General features: G+C 37.6%; 1 protein-coding gene across 3 annotated transcripts in view; it reads right to left on the reverse strand.

Moving 5' to 3' along the window:
- adamts7 (a disintegrin-like and metallopeptidase (reprolysin type) with thrombospondin type 1 motif, 7) overlaps window positions 1-25181 on the reverse strand; it is a 138469-nt gene that overhangs the window by 73260 nt on the left and 40028 nt on the right. For all 3 annotated transcript variants that reach the window (XM_008404673.2, XM_008404672.2, XM_008404674.2), the window contains exons 6-9: window positions 23778-23902; window positions 19019-19168; window positions 14834-14977; window positions 3485-3629 (exon numbers count right to left, since the gene is read on the reverse strand). In XM_008404673.2, the coding sequence (XP_008402895.1) occupies window positions 3485-3629; window positions 14834-14977; window positions 19019-19168; window positions 23778-23902 (564 nt within the window). The remainder of the gene's footprint in view (window positions 1-3484; window positions 3630-14833; window positions 14978-19018; window positions 19169-23777; window positions 23903-25181) is intronic.

The following is a 25181-nucleotide window of genomic DNA, read 5'->3' on the forward strand; positions in this document are numbered from 1 at the left end:
GTATGTGTGATGTTCAAACACCTAAACTCACAAACAAACGCTGCAGCTTTTAAAAGTGAAACGCAGGATGGGAGATTTGCTCTAAACAGAAACTGCCACCAGACGATTAGGCCTGTTGACAGAAACAACAGATAGCGGTGAGCTGGGACGTCCTTCCAGCTGAATCAATCGAGCAGCAGAGGATGTGCTACGAAGGCATGAACAGACAGAAACACGGACGTGTGCTGGAGATATTGCCCCACACTTTCATGAGAAACATATTCTTGTTTTACTTTGTAAGTCAGAAGGAGGGACTTGTATCAGCATTCATTTGTGTCAGAGTTAATATGGTGTAGAAGTAGGTGGAAAGAAACAAAGGACAATCGCAGCCACTTCAATTAGAGTCCGGTCTAGTCCAGTTGTCATTAGCTTGTTTATTGCATTCACACAGCTGTTTGGTTCCTTTAAGAAAAGATCTTCAGGGAGTTGTTTGCAATTGATAGCATGATATACTTTTTGCCATAGTAAGATATTCTAAATGACATAAATCACTTCCTATCTGAAAGTTTATAACCGTATGAAACCATTTTAATGGTTGTAACTGTGTTAAATGTGTGATATGCCGGCATGTTGGTGTGGGTCTTTAATGGCAGGGAGTTACCGGCATACAGGAGGACAGAGCAGGAAGCGAGGAGAGGATGTGTATTTTTATGCATATTTATATAAATGTCAATCCCACTCCTGAAATAGGGCCACAGATAAATGCAACTGTTTGTTGTATTTTTTAAGAGGAGACATCACAATGTGGTGCATGCGTTTTGTGTAATGATGGTGAAGCATCTTGTTTTCTTTAGATAATCAAACCAAACCAGGTTTTGGTTGCAGGTTAAAAAGCCTGGATAATGAGACAAAGTTAGCAGCAAGAGAAAATAAATGTTTTTCTCTTTATTATATGCAATGGAAGGATGTAATATTGAGTTTGTGGATAAGTCAGAGGGATTGAGAAACCTCAATCTTCATTCTGTAAAACACCAATTTCAGAGGAGATTCCTGTTTTTCTCCCCTTTATTGAATCTTTGTATATAAAGTTTCATGCTGAAGTATGTTTTTCTTTCTTTTTACATCCAACATCCAGTAAAAATTCATAAGCACTACTATATAATTTTTGGACAAAACAGAATACAGAAAAAGTTCAATTCTTGCTGTGATTCTGTTTGAAAATGTGTTGACATTATGGCACGAAGTGGAAAACCAACTCAGTAATAAGCTTTAATGCAATGCTCTAATGAAATTTAAAAATATATATATTTTCTATATACTGTAGGGTTTAATCTTAAATTAAATGTTCTTCTTCAGATCAACTAATTTAGTTTTCATCATTATCTGGAACTCAGAGCCAAAGTTGCTCATAGCGAGGCGGGGTTATGCTCTTAAAAATGTCCAAGCTTGAAATTCTGGATAAGCCTTAAACCTTTGAAATGGTAATTATTCACCAGTCTCTGTAGAAATGCACATATTGAGACTCCTACCACTCCTAATACAACACCTTCTGACTGAATGCATGTCTGACAGAACTCAATATTATAGTGTTTCTTGGTCAGTACAACTTTGAAAAGTTTTTTGTTGTTGTTGTTGCCTTTATGGTTGAGCTAATACTTGAAAGGTCACAGCAAGCTTCGAAGGTCTTATCTAGACAAATGATTTTATGAAATGTAGTGAAGACGAAAAGCCACGCAGTAGCTTTGATGGATAGACGAAAAGAGAGGATCAAGAGCTCCCACTTTTCATTTTCGTAAAGTAGAATAACAGGAATTATTAATGCCAAGGCTTCGATCAGGAAAAAAAAAACAAAAAACATGTATTACAGAGCTATGACTGAAAACATGTCAAATGCGGAGCTTTGAGGAAGCTACACAACAGTAATTGGTTCAAGAGCAAATAAATTCAAACATTATTCATCCACAACAGAAAATGTGCCCTCAGTGCCAAAGGGTATTAAATTATGTACACACAAGAAAAAGATGCCTTGTTGCACACATTCATGGCTCAGTGCAGCTCGGGGCTAACGTTCAGCAAGCTGCAGTTTGCAATGAAGACTGGAAGTAGTTGGTTTCTTGCGGATGTATGAAATTGAAATGGCTTTAAAAAACTTAATCAAGAGGTTCCTTCACGTCTGTGATGTGGCCCAATCAGATTGTGTCTCCTTTTCCTCCTGACTTTAGCTTTTTTTCTACTGATGGAGAAATATATTTCACACAAAGTTGCTGCGGTTCACTCAGAGCGATCAGCTTAAAAGAGGCAGAAAGTGAGGAAGGGAGTTTTTTTTTTTTTGATAATTTCTCTGCTGGACTTTGCTTCTGTGTCCTCATCTGAATGTACAGAGTTAGATTTTTCTGAGTACATCGTTTCTTCAAATGAAGACTGGGTCGGTATCATTTCAACCATTTTCAATACTTATAGGAGTAAAAAAATTACAAATACCAAAGCTGTCTATACATTGGTTATTTGAACTTCTTACCTTAAAGTGTAACTTGGTGCATGCGATCGAAATGTTTTATCAGAGACATAAAACAGACTGCAACAACATAAAAGCTTGAAAAACAACGATGTGGTAGATCATCCACATCTATTTCACTAAAGTGCATAGGGTTACACAGAGACTTATATATTACATCTCAATCAAACAGAATATTAATGAGAAGTACAGTTGTTTTAGTGACTCATTTAAAAGGGAAATTCATAAATATTTCATATACAAGTTGTTATAATTCAAAAGTTTTTCTCCCCCCATCTTTATTTTGATAATTATGGCTTGCAGCTAACACCCAATACCCAGTCGGGACTTCGTTTTGAATAATTTACTGCATCACTGTGGCATGGAGACGATCAGCCTGTGGCTGTGCTCAAGTCTTCAGAAAGTTCAGAATATTTTGACTCTGGCGATCGAGTCATCTGTAATGTTGGTCCTGGTGTCTTCCTATTCACAATGTCCCAGAGAATATATGGCTACTAATCAGGTTATTGGTACTTTTTGCAATGTTGGCAGGCCAAACACAAAACTCTACAGACTTTTTCCTCTCAATTAATTGTCCATTAAACAACAGCTGGCTTCTTTAGCAATGATATGTTGTGTCAAGTTAGCTTCTTTTTTTTTTTTTTATCAAGTAGATAAATGATCTGTATTGATAACATTCTGGTTCTGTAATTTAAATTGTATGAAAAGTTTAGTTTAATCTTTATGCATGTTGTTGTGTGACCTGGTTAAGTAAATGTTTTGATTAAGCAAAAAATAAATAAATAAAAATAAAAAAAACAATTACAAACAGAAACAACACAAGCAATTTGGGGTTTTGACTTGGCGTGAATCGTAATCAAAACGGAAAGAAATGGTTGCTTGAAATATATCGCTTCTAGTCGTGGATCTATATTAAGCAGAGAAGAATTGTAATTTTCAAATTTATCAACGTTTGTCTGCGTTTTCGCTCGTATGCAGTTTTCGTCTTACATCCATGTCATCGCAGAGGCGAGAGCCGGATCCGTACTGCAGGCGACACTGATGGGCCGCGCTGTACAGCACTCCGGGAAGCATCAACGTCAGAGACAGCCTGTCCTTCACCGGGGCATCATCAAGGCACCAACCCCAGCCGCGACTGTGAGGGCAAAGTAAAAAGAAAGGGTTGACTTTTTAAGAAATTATTATTATTGTTATCATTAGTTCGGAAAGTTTTTTTCAACAAATTTGCTTAACTCCGAAACTTTTTCGGCTTCCACTCTCTGCAGCTTCCAGCCTGAAAACCTACAGAAATGTTTTATAAATGAAAGCGGCAGTCATTTAAAAGTTTTCTATGAATTATTTAGGGATGCTTCAAAAGGTTCTCCTTGAATAAACAGCAAAAAAAAAAAAAAAATTAAAATAATTTCTTCACCCGCAAGCAAGTCACACATGACACGAAACAAATGTCCTTTTTCTCAGTCTATTGAAAAAAATATGTGGAAGATACAAAAGCGGAACAGAAAACCTCAAACCTTTTTTTTTTATTAAACTGTTTCATTAGATGAAATTCTGTAAATAAAAAGTGTGAATCCACGAGTGAATCCACGAGTGAATCCACATTTATTTTGCCAGTGGAGACACACGAATCCATTGTAAATTCAAACCCAAAGTGGAGCTTGGTGCCAGTGGGTTTACATCACTGCAGTCACTGGCAGATGGAGGCAGTGAAGCAAAAATCACAGCAAAGTGCCAGAAACACAAAACAAGCTCGCAGCTAAATATTAATGTAAATAATACGGATCGCATCTTTTGCTACAAAGTTTGAATAAATTGCACACCAATGCCCTTGTTGAGGGACAAAGCATTCAAAAGAAGTCTAAATACAGCCATGAGAAAGAAAACAGAAAATTTATGGCAAATAAATTCTTTCACTGACAAGATGAGAACAAGTAGACAGGATACTAATTTGGATGTCTTGTCAAGATTCAATACCTGACTAAATGGTTGTTAGCTGGAGGGTTTAAATATTGGCACGTGTGTGACAGGACTCATGGATGTTTGGATAGAGCTCTGACATAAAGGATCTACTCTGATTACACCAAAAGGCTTTGTGTTCCTCTGCCTTTGCCGTCAGCTTCCAGAGAAAACTGTACAGCTCTCCTGACTATCTGCATCCACAATCAAATACGTGCCGTTAATCTTAATCTGCTTCCATTCCCTCAACAGCCCAATAATCTATATACAAACAAACAAAGTCGGAGTGTTTTCAAGTACATGAGTGTCAGCCTGACCAATTCTTTATCACAAAGTACTCTTTAAAATTAACTGCATAGAAGTATCAGATAAATCGGGTAAAAATACGCCCAAACAAACAAACAACCAAACAAACACCCTGTTTAGTTTTGGAGGCTTTCAACATCCATTAGTTTGCAATCTAGAAATAACACTATATCTAGATTGCTCTTAAACGTTACATTCTTGAGGTCATTTTTTATGTGTGTACTTACTTAAAGGAAAATCAATCCATCTTGTGAAGATGACTGATTAACCCAACAGAAAGGACAAACCCAAACCTTATCGGTCAATTTGTCTTTTTCACAATGATCCAACAACTAAGCAGCAAACTGAGAGAAAATCTTCCACTGAATGAAAAAAGTTTGTTCTGTACAAATTTCCTGTTATTTGCCAAAGTAGGGAGCAAAAAAACATTAAAAATTAAATGCCATAGTCGGCGACCTATCCAGGGTGTACCCTGCCTCTCGCCCGGAACATTAGCTGGAGATAGGCACCAGCAACCCTCCTGACCCCACTGAGGGACAAGGCTGTAAGAGAATGGATGGATGGATGGATGGATGGATGGATGGATGGATGGATGGATGGATGGATGGATGGATGGATGGATGGATGGATGGATGGATGGATGGATGGATGGATGGATGGATGCCATAGTCGATAAAAGGTTGAGTTCACATGCTGCTGCTTCAAAGCACAAAGCCACACATTTTTTTTCAGTAACATCATCTTCCACAAAATTATAGTGTTAGTCTCACAATATAGACATCAGTTTATTATCCACAATTTATAAAACATTCCTACACTACGTTCTGTGCAAAAGTATGTGGAAGTGGATTTAAAAAAATGATTAAAAAATGGATGTAGATATTAAAACAATGAGTTTCTAGATCATAAGTATAAAACTGCATTGACTGAGTTTTGTTTTCTGTAATCACCAATGTGTGCTGGTTTACTATCAGGGAAGAAATGAGCCAATAAGAAGTCTGATCTGACGCCGTGAGGCAAATTCTTTTGGCTCAGGGTTTTTCTTCCTCCTCATTTTCAGCTAAAAACTGAATAGCAATGCGAACTCTCACCGATGGCTTTACCTGCAGGTTATATTTTGATTTGCAGTTCTTGAACATTTTCTTCGTGGGTCCGAGGTATTCTGGCTGACCTGATGACAGCAGCTGGCTGAGCCGCCGCTGCAGATATATGTCCCTCGACAACGAAACGCCTGCAATTCACTGTGGGTTATTATTTTTCCATTTGTTTGTCATTCAATGTTAGCAAGTGGAAAAGATAAAATTGGCTCACAATCTTGGTACATATGCTGGATAAAATATGCGGTGAACTAAAAAAAAAGCTTGGTAAATTTTAGCCGAAGCAGCTCCAAGTGGTGCAACACACGGCGTCGTCTAAAGTGATCGATCATAGTGACCATTTTGAGACCATGAGGGTGGATTATGGACAGATTTGTCCAGATGGACAAAATGGATCCAGTTTCAACTGAGAATCTGGTAAGTTAAAAAAAAAAAAGAGTTTTGAGACAGACTGCACTTAAATTTTACTTTTAAGTGCAGTCTGTCTCAGTGAACTAAGGTTTTATTGCACTTTTCAATTAATAACTTTTCAATCTGCACCAACTAATGAATAATGTGCTTGTATGGTAATAGTTTGCAGCTAGTCTAGTCTAAACATGGGACGATGTCAGGGTATTGATCAATATATTATTAGGATGGGGGAGACAGTCCTTTATACTTTTCTTTTCTTTTCTAGGGAACTGACTGAAACTGATTCAGTACTAAAACTAATTGTAAAAAAAAAATGTAAAGGTGATATGATGGATATTAATGAAGCAAATTAGTCAGTTACCTGAAACAAAAAGTGCATGATGATTTTTGTATGGATTTGCCTAATTTTATAGAAATAATTCAGAATAACTTGACCAGGCCGTTATTTGTCACAGCAGAAACCGTGATTAAAACAAGTAGATATAACTACATAACCAGCTGCCTAAAAGGACGGTTTTTCTGCTGAAACAGCCCCGACGCATCGTGACACAAACTCCAGAAGATCCCTGAACATGACATTGCAATCAAAATGTTGGCAATAAATCCTTCAAGTTTCTTAGCGAGATCTCTGAGGGTCTGACCTGTTCTTCCCCCACATCCGCAGACGCTCACCAGAATGACATATGAGAAAGTTTGAAAAGCAAGTACACTACTCATTGTATTTTGGATGTGCCCTTTCAAAACTCTGGGTTTACATGTATGAATTCATTAAATATCTTTCAGAGGTCTGAGTGAAAGTCTTAAAGAATGTGCTAGAGGAAGCGAGGAGCCAGAGAGCTGCCTTATCGGATGGAAAGGAGGGCGTGTTTGCATTTTGGGTCAAACACCATTTACTTTCTGGGATCCAGGTTGGGCTTCTGCCCTGGTTCCCTCAAGTCTCTTGGCCTCGTCCCTCTTCCGATCGCCTCACACACAGGTGCTTCCTGACAGGGGAGTTTACACCGAGGCTGAAAGATTATCGGATGTGTTTGTGTTCCTGTCATTGGAGTTCTGAGCTGCAAAGCAATACAAAAAACTATCTGAATGAAAAAATAAAGGATGTTTAAATCAGCACAAACAAGAACTGTGACCAAGATCACCCAGGCTCAGTCTGGGACAGATGTTGTATTTTGGCTGGTCAGAAATGAATCACTGTGTTAATTTTTAGCTCCGTCTCCCATCTGCACTTCATTACTCTTTATCTCTACGTTTCAGACTCCTTCACTGACTCTTCATTACTTTACATCACTGACACTGCTCTCAAAAGTACACAGAGAATGTTTTTGCCACAACTACATTGGATAGTTTGTTGAAAATTATATTCCACTTTCTAAAATCACTGTTTGCTCTTCCAAAACGTTTCCTGACAAGGTTGATAAGGATATCACCATCTGGAGGCTGCATTCCTTCCAGAGCTAAAACCTGCACTTAAAGAGATTTACTTTTGACATTTTTTAGATTTATAAAAAATAACCATTGCATGTTGGACAAATCAGTAGCACAGTCTGAATTTAACACTTGAAAGCGTTTTTCCAACAGAATATTTAAGGGCTTTTCATCAAAGTATGATAAATTATGTTTAAGGTCTTTTTGCTTTGTTCCTTAATGCTATATTCTTGACATTCCTGGAAAAACAGCAGATCTTTTCTCAATGTTTTTCTTTTTCTCCTCACGATGTAACATTTGTTTTCTTCATCTGCCGCGTGTCTGGTGCCGTCCTCTGACTGAGGTTATTAATGTTTCCGCCAAAGCAGACAGACAAAGCAGGCGAAAAATGGTGCTGCATGTCACAGGCTCCGTGGTCAATGAGGCACCAGGATGTATGAATCAGGCTTCAAATGTTTCAGACAAATGAAAACTTATCAGTAAACGTGTAGAAAGATTAGATTTCAAATTATGATTTTATTTTTAAAGAGAAAAAAATATCTGAACCAGTCTGTCTCCATGTGAAAAAGTAAGAACTTTCACCTTTGTGCAAACTGAACATTATCCTGTGATTTTTTTTTTTTTATGAAATAAAAAAAAGATAAAAAATTATAATTAGGTAGTAACTCATGAGGTTGGGCTGCAGCATTCATTAAAACAATTACTAAATTACTCTTAGATGTCTTGTCAATATGTACCACTGTTCTGCATCTATATCCCTCAAATTACATTCATAATCAATGCATCACATTATAAGCTATGTTTTAATTTGCATACTGTGCGAGTTTTCCTGTTCCTAGGAGCAGTGAGTGGAAGAAGTTGGCCTTTATGGCCATTCAGATGCTGGAATTTTGCAAGTTAAAGGACGGCTCTGTTCACGCTGAGCCATTCCAGGAGATATCAGCCCTCCGCCCAGCACGGCCTCCTACACTCCTGATAAAATGACACCTACAGATCAAGCCTCCCTGTTAGCTTGAGTTGTGGGGCCTGTCCAGCACCGAGCCACACAGACCGAGCAGAGAAAAGGGAGGCCAATACGCTGTAGAGTGGAAAGATATGAAAATATGTTACTGATCACATGTTTGTCGCCAAAGTCCATTGTTGATTGACTGATTAGCTCCCTGTAACCATTCCTGCTCTGGAAGACGCATCTACTGAGAAGCTTTGCTATATTCGAAAAGCACAGCCAAACTCTGAAAAAAGCTCTTTCAGAGTTTACAAAAGGCAGAGCCAACCCAGCTACACTGTATCGATCAACCAGTGCAGACTATAACTGGGACAGATATTTTTGTTTGTACGCGTGTTTTTTTGGTTAGACATGCAAGACTTTGTCTTCATTCTCTTGTTTAAGCTTCTGATAACCATTTTTAAAAGCAAATCCTCTATCCGTCAACAAAGAGTAAAAACCTCCAGGATGTCAAAAATGCAGAGGTAAATTAAAACCTGAAGGCTTTATATTTCCTGAAGGCAACCGCTTAGCCAGCCAAGCAGCCAAGAGTTGGAATCTGACCTTTGCTGGCAGGTGTGGAAACAGGCATCTGGAGAAACCATCCTAGCTGCAAAGACGAAGGTGATCAACAAAATGTGCCGAGTTAATAAATCGTCCTGTCGATTTTCTGTGAGTCTACTGCAATCTGACTTAGATTTAAATGAGTTTAAAACACCAAAGTTATGCTTTAAGACTGAAGCTCTTTTTGTATGTTTTAGGTTCTTAATCAGCTTTAATTATTTCAACCCTTTTTCAGAAAGGACAGTGCAGAATTAGTTTTTCTGTTTTATTCAATAGTTGTTTAGCTCTACTTTCATTTGTCATAAATTTTTAGTTAGCTAAGCTGTAGCAGTCAACTAATTTACTGCATATTTGATTCTAGGCTACGGTTCATATTAAAATTGATCTTTTTACTCTAAAATATTTAGTTAATAATCCCAGGAAAACAGAATTCTTCATATTTAAGTACAAGTATTAACATAGAGAGAGCTAATACTTCAGAGAAATCTCTGACAGATCATGAGAGTTTTATTTATGTATGTCTTGTCAGACAAATTTTCTCTAGTGTGATTTTTTTTTTTACGTCAAATTGCAAAGAAATGTGTAAAAGCTTTTTCCTTTACACAGATATCCTATCAAAGTAAGTTCCACATGTAGGTACAGCATTGAAATACACAAGAACATACTTATTTTTACTACCAAATATTCCACAAACACAATTCTGAGCATAATGAACACAGTTCCTAAGCCGTGTTTGGTTCGCCCAAGTATTTCTGTCTGTTCCAACTAAAACATTATTCCAAACAGCTCAACGAAATGCTCAGACAAGGAGCTTTTGTGACTCCCACATGTGTAAATATTACCCTGCTACTCTGTTCTCCACCTCTTACCATGGAGTGAAGAGCTACCAGCTTGTCAAATAGCTGTGCAGCCTCTGAATGAATTCCAGATGCTTAGAGCTGAGAAACTGGGGCAACGATCCCGAAACATCTCAGACAGTCGACACTTGTGCGGTGGAAGCCAGAATCAGAACTTTGATGTCAGCAGCTGACAGAGATACAAACTGTACCCTGCAAAAATAGATAAGCAAGCGGAAACATACTTGTGGGTGCTCGGCTTTAGTCGCTCCTGTGAGGCAAAGAACAAATGCAGCATTAAACAGATTGCGCTATTTAAACAGATTGACTCTACAATCAGTTTTTGATCAACAAAGCCCAAAAACTGATAACATTCAGTTAATCGCCAGCGGCATGCAAATCCATGAAGATGTTCTCATTTTTTTTAAATGAAAAACAACAGAAGGTAGAAATTATTTCAAAATTTGGTTTTCTTTGACTCTCAGACTTTCTGGCAACTGAACACTTTGAACACGCTTAATGCAGATCAACACAAAGGGGCGTTAATTTGGTTGAGAGTTTGAACAGCCTGAAACTGATTGGAGGCCATTTCAAACACTGAAATCTCTTCTGGTAAAAGCCATCTCTTTCTTGTTACGAGTGTATGCATGAACTAACTGTGTTGCTGTAAAATTAAATCTCTCTTTATCAAGCAGAAATGTCAAGGTCTTGGGTTAAAACATAGTACTTTAAAAATATATATAAAATTAGGTTGAATTTGTCCCATATCATGGCACAGACACCTTCATGCATCACTGCATACTTTTATTGATGCCTTATGTTATGATGGAGTTCATGTTTGGCTTTAGCACATCACGACACATTTCTCCATAAAGTTTTGGGAGATTTTAGACAGGATTGATCGGCTGATAGTTATCACCAGTCATGCTAGGATTTTTTTAAAAACTTTTTTTTAACAACCCAAAGTGATTTGCACAACAAGAACATTTTGATTTTGTTTAACCTCTCTGGAGCTCATCACTTTAGGTTCATCATATGCATAATTTACGACAGATTTGAACTCAAAGAGGTTGACTCTGAGTCGAATCTAAATTTGCAAGGCGTTTTCAAGAATCTCTTGATGTTTTGTGTACTGATGGTAGAAAAAGCTATAAAATGTAATTATGGTGTCAGAAATCTCGCTTTGATTTTGAGAAGTTACCTTCAGTTACAGAACATAGTAAAGACCATACAAACCCACAAAACTGCAATACTTTGTAGTATAGTAAATTATTTCAAGACTCGAACAAATACCTCATTGAATACAAGCAACAAAAAAAAAAAACCATTTGTTCCAGATATCTCAGTGGAAAAAAAGCCTCCTTGCTCCCTTTATCAAATGAGCTACAGATGAAATGAAGACTGCAGAGATTTCACCCAAATTAATTTCAAGCAACGTCCCAGCAGGAGTCCCTGAACCCCCGCTGAGTAACATCCATGCGGCTCTATTCTGAAAGGTGTAAACCTCGATTATGCATCATTTTATGCCTCAACGCTCACGAGTAAAAGGCTTTAAGATATCAGAGCCACAGTGGGAACATTTAGCAGCAACAATAGTTCATGAGAACAGGATGTGCATAAATAAGGTTTCCCACTTTCTCTGTCGTCTGCAGGGGCATGTACGTGTTGAGTCATGATGAAGTATCAAAGTGGGCTATTTTTTACCAAAGCATTCAAAGACAGTTGTCAGTGTTTTGTGATAAACAAGAGGGTGGGTGTTCAGAGAGCAAACTTAGAAGTATGTTGAAGGAAATGCTTCTGCGAGTTAAGTTACATCTGTAACTCTGTGTATAAGCAGACTTTTTATTTCACAACATGAATGGATGAAGATATCAGCCTGGAATCCCTAAAAAGTTACCGCAAACCAAAATGTACTTGTAGACGTGCAGCCATCGTTTGATTTCGTTTTCGCCAGAAGCAATAGCCCGTTACTTTCCCTCGGCAGCTAGAAAACTCCAGTTATTGGTGAACCTATGGGGGAAGAGACGGAGGTAACCTGAAGGGAAACAAGTTACTACACTCCTCATTTGCCAAGAAGACGAATCCTGAACATCAGAAACAGAAAGTTGCCACATTTCTTCTCTTCCCTTTTGGAGGATCTATTCATGTCTTTTTGGTGTGTTTGTTTATTCGCACCGACTCCCATAGACAGAGCCACACACTCAATCACAGAAACTTAAAAGACACCATAGAAACCATATCATTTAGGGATTTTCATAATTGATCTAATTGAAATAAGCTCTGCTCTAGTGTGTCAATATTTGTGTACACGGTCTGTGGTATCCTAAAGCTGAAAGATTTTTTAAGATACCTGTACAGACGTCATATTGACAAAGACAGACCAAGAGATATTGAAGACAGATACTTAATTTCTCAGTAAATAGTTCCTGGTTTCCAATATGAATATGTATTTTATTGATATTTAATTATATTAATTACATTACGTCTGCTAATAACCTGACTCTCCTTTGGTCAGCAACATGTGACCGATGCCTGTTTTAGAAACTCACAATGAAAAACAGGGAATCCCCACTCACCCTGGCATCAACCTCAGCAGTTGGACTGGAGGAGCTGAGAGAGAGAGAGGCAAAGCTCGGCTGAAGCTCTAAGGAGGAGCTTTGGGTAAAGAGGCGGGGGCGAACTGCATGAGCAAACGCTTAGGCACCCCAAAATGGCAGCCAAGGCAGGTTAAAATATTTTGCAAATATATGTGAAAGAATCAAAGCAACACTCCGTGTATGACTTTGATGAGGGGATAAGATTAGAACATGATATAAAGCTCAAAAAGTCGATTTCACATGAAAAATTTCACTGCAAATTAGGTACGTAAGAAGGCAGACGAAAGTAAGAAAGTCATCTACAAAGATATGCAAGCAAGCAATTTATTCCACAACTTAAGTTATATATACGAAACAAAGCGGAAATATTGAGCAGACTTAAGAAATCTATGGTACCGGTAATGAGATTCCTGTGCACTCTCTACAATGTTGCTTAAATAAGGTTTTTATTTGAGCATGAGTAAAAGGCTTTAAGATATCAGAGCCACAGTGGGAACACAGTGGGTTCCACATGAGGTGTTTTTAAATCTCAAAGGTTCTGGGGATCCGTTCCAGGCAACCTGATCTTCACTTCTTTCCATAGATTTCCAGCTGGATGCCACTCATACGATTGAGTGAGCTACACTAGCAGTTTGACTTTATTTTTTTAAAACCAATTAAGTTTCTTTGGCTGCATGTGTGGGACCAATGCCCAGAAACAGATCCATCTACTTTGAATTTCTCATTTTGTTTTATGAATGCCCATATGCTGTATCATAACTCACATAAATTTACATTTCAGCATGTTTTTTGTTGTTGTTGGGAGGGGATGGTGTGAAGAAACTTCCTTTCTCCAAACATGATGTGTGCAAAGATATAAAAAAAATATTTCAGCTAAGTTCATTTGAGCTGATTATTTTCTGCCAGCTTTTCAAAATCTTCTGCACAAACTTTAAAAAGCTTCAAGATGTTTTCTTTCTTCAGCAGTGAAGAATACAGACCAGTGAATGAGCAGAAGGTCTGTAATATTTAGATAATATTTGTCGTTTTCACAGGGAAAAAAACTGTGCCTGCTATTTTCAGGTCTTTAAGACCTCTGTGAGTTTTCCTTAAGGCATCTGATCTGAGCTGATTTATGATGAAATGATCTTATTTCCACCAATGGGACTTAACGAAACAGTCAAAAGTTTATAAAAGCAGCCCTCAGGCTGGATTCAACTCTTTTTGTTTGTTCATGCTTTCCTCCAGTAACTACTCCACTTTATTTCACTTATCACATTTGAACTAATTATATATGTTATATCTTATAGTGTTAGAATTACTTGGGTTGTTACAGACATCAACCATGTTACACCAGGATATATTAGAAAAGAGGTACTGAGAAAAATGTTGACAGGTTTAATACTTATCTTACCCACTAATTAAAGTGGGACAAGTGGAACGTAGAAGACAAAAAGAAGGTGAAATATTGAAGGAAGAAAAGTGTTCAAGCACCAGAAACCAACCATCTCAGATGAAGACGGAGAGTTTTAACGGTGAAAGTGAAAGTTAGATGTGAGATGTACCATGATGTGAGCTGTTGGAGATGGCGAGTCTAAGAAAAATACCAGAGGCAGAGTAGATATCAAGAAATGTTATTAGGCGTTACCCTAAATAGACAAGCTGAGTCAGGCAGAAAGCCTGGAGTTACTGAAGACGTGCTGAAGAAGGAAAGTGCAGGACTACACAGAAGGTTAAAGGATGAAGTAACAGTGGATATGTAGAGGATTGGTGTGACTTAATGTTATGTCAGTGAGATAAATTTATATGATAAGGCAAAGAAACTCTGAAAGAGCTGCTGGTGGAAGAGGTAAAAGCAACCCATCATGCTTTTCCATCAAACTGGGGATGGCAACGTTTGAAACATTATATTGTTTTTGATTTCTTCTTTTGTTGGACAATATTGATTCCAAGAGTTATTCGCTGGTACCAGCCGCTACTTTTACAACCTACTTCACCAGGGTTGCTTCATGCAGAGTCGATATCAGAAGACTGTCAGTCAGTCGAGCGGTCAGGCTCTAGTGCAAAAAGGTTGTAAAATACCCCGGTGTGACTTAACACAGGCAGAAGAAAAAAATAACTTTTCGAATCACAAAACCTTGCACATTCAGACAGCTGTGTGGTCCAACATATCAAGCAACACTCACTCTAGGAAGCGGGTGATATACCGACGGCTGCAGCGGGACCACCGGGGCAGGAAGGTGCCGTACAGGAGCTGTGGAGACATGACGAAAGGTCGTTTCCCAATGGGTTCACAGTCATTACCGTTGCCATCATGCTGAATCCCAAAGCTGCGACATAAAAGCAAATCCCACAAGAGGGGAAATTAATGTGAGTGGGCATGGCATGCAGTACATACATCAACATAAAGCTACTTTTGGTAACAAAAGGAGACACGTCTGTATGTCTGTCTGTCTGTCTGTCTGTCTGCGAACTGTTTGGATTCTACGGCTTTGAAGTCAATGTTTAATGTTCAACTCATTTGCTGTGGGAGCAGCAGCTATTGACTCAATCAGCCAGTGCAACAAATAAAGTCTGTGAAAACCGGTGATAAACACGAGCCTGTTTGTTCTTCACTTTGTCAGCTGCAGCTCGCTTCTATCGAAAGACTTTCAAGAAAATAAAGGTTGCCGTCACATTACAGGTGCGGCGGCGCTGTGCTCTTCTTGAGGATGAAAGCTCGGCAACATGAATACTCCCTTCAGAATTAAGTTTAGCCCGGCGTATCTACGGTTTTTCTAAAGATGCTCCTTGAAAGAAAATGCTAAATGCATGCGGAAAAGCCAACTCCTCTCAGCCCGGTGCACATGTTTCATAATCGTTAACAATTCTTACCAGTCTCACAAGATTAATTTATTTTCATTTAGGCTCTTTATCACCTGGCGCACAGCTTGCTTTGATATTCAAACCTTTGTAGTGAATTACTACGGAGGAGAAACGAGGTGAATTTCCCTGCTTGCTCTGCTCCATGCACGCTACAAAAAGTTTCCAGCTCAGGGAGCAAAATTGTTTTATTAGTATTTAAATGTAGCGTACTGTTAAACTAACGTCTGTCACAGTTTAACACTTGGCCCAACTGCAATAACTGTTGTAAAGAGGAGCCGAGATGCAAGGAAGCGTCTGTGAGGTAAATAGGAAAGTGTTTAATGATTGCTGGGATCTAATTAGAAAGGCTGAGAAGGACATCATCACAACACATTGAACACACGTTTAATATTTTGATTTGCAAAAATAGAGGTAAATAGCAGACAATAATGCTTAAATAGCCATATTTATGCCACAACTTTACAGGAAATGCACCTTCCCCTAAATGTCTGGACGCAACACTGACTTACCGACTCACAATTTCAATTTTCATTTGGCACTTTAGCAATTTACTCATCTCACGTTTTCAAAAAAGCAACAGGTTAAGTGAGATGACGGTGATATAACAGGTAAAATGTGAAGGTTATTCATTTTGAAGTGGATGGGCAGAATAGCTTTCGCAAGCTCTCACTTCTTTCTACTCTGATGAAAACCGCACACGTAATAAAGCATCTCATTTCATACACAAATACATGTCAGCTGTAGTCTTTAACCCGACTTTCTTTACAGTGTAAATAAATGTCTGTTTTTATAATACCTCGTCATATTGTCTAATTATAATAAATGTAAAACACATATGAACAAGACTGGCCTCGGCCGTAAAATAATTATTTCAGCTGTAAAATAAAATACGACAAGCAGAAGAAGAAAGGAGACGAGTAGCCAAGAGGCAAACAGATGTTAACAAATTGACAGTGTGGCGCAATTACATCGTCTTTTGAAGCACCATCGTAACTAATGAAAACACTCTTCACCTTTGCTACTGTTAAAGGTAAATATGTGTAGATTCATGAAAATGAATATCAATAAATAAAAACGTTGTAGTTGACAGGACATTTTGTCAGGAACCAGAACAGAGCTGCGTTTAGGGCGGATGTCACAAACAAGAACAGCAGTGAGCAGCGAAAACACGTTCTGCTGCTCACTGCTGAGAGTGTTGGGCACATCCACACACTGCCAGGTTTCTAATGTTGTAATAAGCCTAATTTATTCCACACAGCTGAAAACAGGGTTTTGCAAAAGGTCCGCTAGTTTGACAAATCCTGTTTGTGAAAGGAAATGGATTAATTATGTTAATTATTTTATGGACGCCGAGATCCGCAATATAATTCACTTGGTTTGTCTTGTCATATTAAATCACGCTTCAACACACAGAACCACACATTGGCTTACTCTGAAATTTCTGAATTGATTTGGATGATACTATGTACATACTTTATTCCATCTACGGATATAAAATGAAAGATTACTGTCTCAGGATACATTTCACACACAAAGACATACAACGTGTCTGACTAGATTTTTCTCCCACCACCTGTTGCTGAGCACAGTCAGTCATCTGGCTAAAAGAGAGTTATTACACTTTTCTCTTGCTCTCAAGAAAGACATTTTCAGATGTTGGGAAACCTTTCTGCTTGCTAAAAACGCAAAAAGCTAAAAACTAATCTTAATTAGAATAATGCTGCTTTAAATACTGGCAAGCTAAGAGCAGAATATCTGTACGGCTGCAGAATCCTGGCTGGCTACAGCAGCAGAGAGCCTGACAAAGCATGCAACTAACATCAGATTAATTCTTCTAGTGTTGTCAAGTCATGATGAGTCTATATAAAAATAAACATAATAAAAATAAAAATAATCACGAAAAATTATTCTGAACGTTTCAAGTAAGATCAATGAAATTGAAAACACTGATAACAGAATACAAAAGTATTTCTATTTAAAACTATCTACAATAAGAATCCCATATGGGTACATGTATACAGAACTCTCAAAAAGATTTACTTTTTCCAACCTTTTCAGACGTCTTTATTAAGGATTCATGAAGGATGTTTTAATAAAGAATTTATATTCTGTCGTTTCTTCTTGATATTTTTAGTTTGATATGAGGTAATAAACATTTTCCATGTAAAGACAGTTGGCAGCTGCCTCATTAATCTTCCACCTATGCAAGTGAACCAATCAGATAATAAAACTAAGGTTTTTTGTACACAACAGGCAGCAGGTGTCATAATGTCTTTAGTAACCACAGACAACCCAAAGGGGAAATGAGAATCTGAGCAGAACCAAACGTAGCTCAGTGTGTTTACCTTCTTCTTTGTGAGAAAGTTTCTTGTACCGTCGCTCCCTCAACCTCTGAATAACAGTCTTTGACTGTGAGCCCACTGGAGAATTAATGAATGCATTTTCTCTTTTTAGAAAGGCCCAGCATTCACAATGGGCTTCTGTCAATCCAAGACTTGGTAACACATTTGACAAACACCCCCAAGATACACGCAGAACTAACCGTGCGGCTGGAGCGGAAAAAACAGGCTCCTTCTTAACATGTAATCAAGGGTAAAGTGCTGAAGGTGACTTTGAGTAAAGTTTATAGCGGAAATCCAACCGCAGCAGGACTTTTGCACAACAGTCAAGTGGAAGGAAAAGTTATGCACCGCACGCTGTTTGAGTGACTGAATTTCACTGTCAAGACAATGCAAAATGACATGAAGTGCAGCCAACGTTTTATTTAATTAGGGTTTCATATAACCAATTAAATGTGTTTAAATCAACATTCAATTGAGCAGATAATTGGTTCCTTATTCATACTTTACCAGTTTGCACATACCCACTGTGTAATTAAATTAAACTGAGTGATTCATTAATGAAAAGTATTCATGTAAACAATGTTGTAATCCTTAGAATGCTGCTGTTGTCATTGGGTTGTTTCTCCTGTAAGTGGATGATTGGGTGTTTTTTTTTAAAGCTAAATCTGTTTTTAGTTGCTTCAGGAATAAAAAAAAAAGAAAAAAAAAACCCAATCTGAATTAATGTCATAAAATCTAATGAACCAACAAGCAAAACACTCAGTGAAATAAAGTGGAATACATGCAAATGAAATAAGCAAGGCCTCGATGGTAATTTAAGAGAACATTGAGAAAATTTGGTGTCACAACAAGTTCATGTGGAAATGCAAAAAGAAAAAAAAAAAGAAAAAATCTCATTATCACCATCATCATGGATGTGGACGAAGTAAAATTACAACCCCCTGAGCAACTCTGCAAATAAAGCCAGGCTTCGTTTTCTGAATAGCTGAACGCCTATTTGTGGCGGAACAAGAAAAGTAAACTCCACAGGAAGAGCAAAAAAGACAGGTGAAAGCAATTCTTGGACCAAATCATTTAGACAAATAGCCACTGAGATGTAGGCCGAGTTATTTTGCAAAGAAAATTGTTTACTGCAAGAATGATAGTGCACTACAAAAACCTTACTTGTGTCCCAGCTCGTGTGCCACAGTGAAGGCCATGGGGAGGCCCGTGTCTTCGCTAATGCTGCAGCTGCGATGAGGCTGACACATTCCCGCCACATGAGACAGTCCCAGGGTCTCACATGGCATGTTGATGGCTGCACATATGTCCTTCCTTTGAGAAGCAGAGAGCGAGGGTTAGTCATCCACCTCTTCGCCCGCCAGCTGAGCTAATTTATTCATTCAGCGATTACATGCCAAGCGATATTTTTATTTCATTCAGCGTCCAGATGAAAACAACATAATACGTCAATTTAAAACGGAAAGAAATGAATGCAGCTGTTGCCAGAAAAATGTATTTTATTTTTTTCAGCATGCAGAAACGGTGACTCAGTCAGGGCAGAAAGATTTAGCGCATCGACCTGGAAGTGAGCGAGGACAGAGGTGGCATGAAGGATATCTCGGGTGATGTGAACATCGGGTGGGTGGAAAGTTAAGCGTGAACGACATTATCTTAGAGCTGGAGAAGGAGATGAAAGTAGGACATCAAAAGGAAAGGACTCAGAGAGGTAAGATCTCATTTATTTTTTTGCTAAACTTTGATCTTTCTACAAACTTCCCCAAACTTTCTCATTCAATGGGTTTTGCTACCTTTGAGTTAAAAACCCAGTAATTGGCATCCTCTCCAGTTGGGTGCCAATTTTCTTGTTGCTTTGTTTCTCTCTCTCGCACACAAACCAACCTTGCTGTCTGAATCGTCTTCCCCCTGTAAGACATTGGCTCATAATTCTGTTTTCAATCCAACTAAATTCTGTTTTTAAGGTAGAGCCCCAGAGTAAGCTGGTGAACCACTTTTGTCATGTCGTTTTTGATCTTGTAATTGTTTTCTCTTGTTGTGACATCAGCAGCAAGGACATTTGTATAGGTGTATAATTAATCTAACTGGATTTGGACATTTTAAATATAATAGCAAGTTTGAATCTGGTTGCAACTTGAAACTTTTAAATACCTTTAGCTAGAACAGTGTTTCTCAACCGTGCAACCAGTCTGCCGCTCTCCTGGGCTATTTTTACCTGTCACCATACAAACTCAAAGAAATTACATGCGAGCAATACTCACATTACGGTTGAGATAAGTCTTTTTTTTCCCACACATCTCTTTTCAGGGGTCACTGCCCAAGCCAAAGGGAAGTGGAAAAACGTGTCTCTGCCCGACTTATAGAAACAGCATCCTCATTAACGTTTCAAAGAACAGAGTGTCTCTGCTAGATGGTTATCTAAGATGTTGCCACTGAGATTTCCACAGTAATTAGATTCTGTATTGACTATTGCAGAACATATGGAGTAGAAAGTCAGACTTGCAAATTAGCATCCATGACAAAGGCAAAGTGTCTCTTATAAACTTTTGAGATTATAGACATAGAGGAAAGAAATTCTATAAAACCCTATTTAACCTAACAACTTTCCTTTGAACAACTATCTCTGAATGCAGTTCAGAGATGAGTAGAAATGGTTTCACTTTTGAAGTCAGCCTTAATTAGTTGTTAGTTGTTCATATTGATAACCGTGTTTCATTGACAAATTATTGCTCTACTTCAAGAGATGCAGTAGACGTAATTTACAATTTTCATCTCAGGTTTTGAAGGATCATATGAAAACATAACATAAAACGGCCCTAAATTTAACCGTTCTTGAGATTCCTTCTACGGTTTATTCTAACATTACTACACCAATAAATATATGCTTAATATTTAGAAAGACATACATGTCAAATTAAATTAAAATGATATATATTTTTAAACATTTTAGACAAAATTAGGCAACATTCAGTGTTGCGGGTTTTTTTTGGCATACAGCTGAAACCAGAAGTTTACATACATCTGCACACTAAAACGTGTGCAGATGTAGAGAGAAAAACGCAGGAACCACTGCAGTCTGATGTCACAGCGTCGCACTTCTATGTGACAGTGCAATGCTGCTTGTGTCTTCACAATATGACGTTTTAAAAGGGCCAGTCTTTTTGCTTCTTTTTGCCAAGTCCCATGCACCATTGTGGTTTTACTTGTGTGAGTACAAAATGATACATTTTGACATCTGATGTGTTTTGTCCTCCAAGTGGGGAGACTGTTGGTTGGAGGAACACACAGCAAAACAGAATGTACTTCCTGGGCTTTTACACTATAAAGATTGTGTTTTTGTCTGATTTATTATTGTGTGAGGACATGACAGTTTTCAGAGAGGATTAATTACCAACAGAAGACTGAGGAGGGCAGAGCTTCCAGTTAGATCCACAGAGATGCCACCTGGGCGGAAAACTTACTACAAATATATATACTTTCACTTTTCTGCAAAATTCACCAACTGCACAATTCATGTTAAGTATTAAGTGGTGTAAAATAAGTAGTATTTCAAAAGAGCAGCAGAAATCTTATGTTTTTTGAGCAATAATATTTGTTGGTAATCTGTTGTTAAGAGATAAGTGCGTTTTCTGGTAGACAAGTAGCACAAAGTAAACATCTGATTTTTACTTTTCCTAAATTTACCAAGTGTAAATTTCCTGTGTCTAAGCAGATAAGCAGTATTTCAAAAAGGCCTATGTTTTATTAATTTGATTCTAAGAGATGAGCTTTATTTTTTCTGCCAACTAACTGCCACAAAGTATAAATCAGATTTTTACTCTTGTGTTGAATATATATGTACACACTATTATACCACACGGATGACAAATTTTAATTTATGAAAAAGTTTATTTCTCGGTTTATAGTGATGTTCAATAATTCCCTACATGTTCAGCCTTTATTGGTAATCCTATGCTTTTAAATCTTTACAAAACTTGGAATTAATAACGAAAGAATCTCAACATCACATTGGCCTTGAAAAGTGAATATCTGTCACCTCAGGCAAAGTCTGAAAGATGCATTTATGCATTAATTCAGGTTTCTAGAGCTGAAGGCAAATTAGGCAGATCTAAGAAATTCTGATGATTTTAATCACTGAAAATAAGGCTTTATAACTTAGTCAACCTCAAATATGAGCAGAATGCATTCTGGAAAGGGAGAGAGAGGGAAAAGGGCATTGGCTTTGTTCCTTTAATTGCTCTGCACACTCAGAATGCAGCAAAGAATTCAACAAAGCTAGTGAACGCAACAGTAATGAGTTGGGTCTATTAATCAAAAGGAGTCATGAAGAATAATTTTTAAAGTCACGTATTCAACATATATACGTACATAGCAGTGTTTTACTTGTGTCCGCTCGAGAGCGAGAATAAAAGTTAAACACTTTATTAACTGGGACAGCCCAGATATGATTGCTGTTTTCTCAACCATTAATAATTTAGGGCAGACTGGGACCGAAGCAAATGTCTGAAGTTGGCCGGGCAAAATGACTGCTGACACACTCCCACAATAATATCACATTACAGATGAGCCATAAAGAAATCCCTTCAGATCACTCAGCATGCCAGGCTCCCCGCTGTCCTACATAGGAGGACGGCGAACTGATTTTATCCATGAATGAGCTGAATGAAATCTCTTGACAAAAGGTCGATATAAGGAGCTGATCAGTCTTACATGGGGATTCAATAACAAAATCATTCCTTCTTCTATATTTTAGAAAATATAGAAATTAGAAAAGCTTGATTAGAAAAACTAATAAGCACTAGTGAAAGATACAGCACAGTAATATATACCTGTTAAACATTAAACATAATTTCCTAAATGTTACAGCTATAAAACTCATTTTATTTTATATGAAGGAAGCAAAGCACAACCCACTTAGTCCTTGTGCCGGTAGTCGCAGGTTCGACTCCGGGCCTGGGGACATTTGCCTCATGTCTTCCCCCTCTCTCATTACTCTCTTTCCTGTGAAACTACTTTCAAATAAAGGCCAACAAACTAGAGCCAACAAAACCTTAAAAAAAACAAAAAAAACTGGGTCTTAAAGACTGGGTCCTTTAAGAAGGACAACAACCGTAGGACGATGTAAACCGTCCTACAATAGGACGGTTTACATCAAGGTTCATTAAATGGATTGGAATGGCTAAAAACCCAAACCTAAATCCAAATGAGGATCTGTGGCAAGTATGAAAATCAGGTTTGAAGACTGAGTTTAATGTGTTTGGCTAATAAAATGGATCAATGGTTTTCTCTTTAGAAAAGTTGGTAGAGACATGCCACAGAAGATCTGACGCCATTTGCCTGAAAATACATTTTAACAAAGTATCGACTAAGGAGGGCTGAAAACAAATCCGCATCCCCTTTTTTTGTCGTAAAGAAGAATAAAAGAATAAAATAAGTGCTTTTCATCACTATGTTTCAAAAATAATAATTACTTTGTGTTGGTCTATCAGATAAAAATCACCAAAAACAAATTGAAGTTTGAGGTTTTAATGTGACTAAATGTGGAAAAATTTCAAAGGGAATGAATGTTTTTTCAAACTAGAAGTACAGTTACAGGCATATTTTCTGTTGATGCTACAAAAGGCACACTTCTCTGCAAAGTCTTATTACAACCTGCAGCAACACTCAAACCGACAGTGAAGTTATGGTCAAAATCTTTCCTCTAAAGTTAGCACAACACACCCGGCGGCCAACCTCAAGCATCCCCTTATATTGTATGTTGTTTTATGTATGATGCCCTACAGAAGGTAAAGCAGAGCTCACTGCTTTCATGACTGCAGACAAACCAAAGCAAATCCAGCAAAAAAAAAATATGCAAGACATGGTTAACGGCTTCGCCTTGTGATTTACAATATATTTTAGAGAGAATGAGTTCTTTGGGAATTACCTGGTGAGCAGAACAGCTACGTCATGGTGCAGCGGGTGTTCGTCTCCTTTCATGTTGAGTTTCTTCTGCCATTTGCAGAAGCTGTTCAAGCTGTTGTCGGCATGGTGTGTAATCTTTAGATCATCCTTTTAGGCATCCATCATAAGTACAACAGGGGAAAAAAAAGAAAGAGAACAGAATGTAAATATTCCTAAAACGATTCAAGTTCAACTAAACTACACCATCAGTTCTTTGGTTAATCTGATACTTTAACAGAAACTTTAAAGAAAAAAAAAAGATGCATCATGGCAACGGACAGAGGAGGAAAGCTTTTTTTTTTGTTTTTTTTTAACTGATGTTAAAGTGTTAAATGTTCCACACAGCAGAGAAAGATTAAATGACTGAACTTAAACATACTGCGAGTCATTTTCAACACGATTACAAACAGAACGGACTCGCTTTCCACACAGAAAAGCCAGAAGAGATAGTCATGATTAATTCAGTCAAATTAAGCAGTGGCATACAATTAACTTTATCTGCAAAGGAAAAATGTTTATCCACGTCATTTTTATTGACACTATAAACTCTCGAACATCTGAGGCACAGACTCACTCTAATTAACACGTCCGTGCGGATGCTTGTTGTGCATATATTTTTCATTAAATTATTTCACTTTCATGGCATCAAACACTGACGAAAAAAAAATTGGAGCTCAAACAGGTTTATGTTCCTCTTCAAACACATGGCTCTAATTAAAATGGACCCCAAGTATCTCACACCTCTGTGAGAACACCGCAAAAGAAAAAAAATAAATAAATACAAAGTTGAAGGGAAGATTGATCTACTGCATCAGATGGGATTAGATGAGATAAATGCATCTCACAGATGAGGACATTTATATGCAGCTGCAGCCAATTAGAAATATTTATTAGTGGTGTGCTGGAGGCAAAACCACATCACGAAAGTTAAGATATGCGTTTATTTTACACTTTAGTTGGTTAATCAAGTGAAAATCGAATGGTAAATCCACAAGTGCACTAGATCATATTAAAATAAGTCAAAATGAGTCGAAAGAGGCCTGATGCAGGCTCTGAATGTCTAGACTGCACAATAAAATGCATACCTTTCTGTGGTTCAATGATTTTAAATGATCAATTTTTATGTATTTATTTATTTATTTATTTATTTTATTTTATTATATTAGACATAAAGGCCTAAAATATTCAAATTCTCTGAGAATCTGAAATTGGGGTTTTATTAGTTGTGAGGCAGAATCACAGTTATTAGAAATAAATGTTTGAAATTTAATCAACATGTTTGCAGTGAATCTAAACAGCAGTGTATTTAACTTTTTATATTTTAATAACTAAAACAATTTCCCTTTTCCAAAGATTTTGTGATTTATTTAGACATGTGTGTTTAGTG

The sequence above is a fragment of the Poecilia reticulata genome, linkage group LG3, assembly GCF_000633615.1.
Source record: "Poecilia reticulata strain Guanapo linkage group LG3, Guppy_female_1.0+MT, whole genome shotgun sequence".
In the NCBI taxonomy this organism is placed as follows: Eukaryota; Metazoa; Chordata; class Actinopteri; order Cyprinodontiformes; family Poeciliidae; genus Poecilia; species Poecilia reticulata.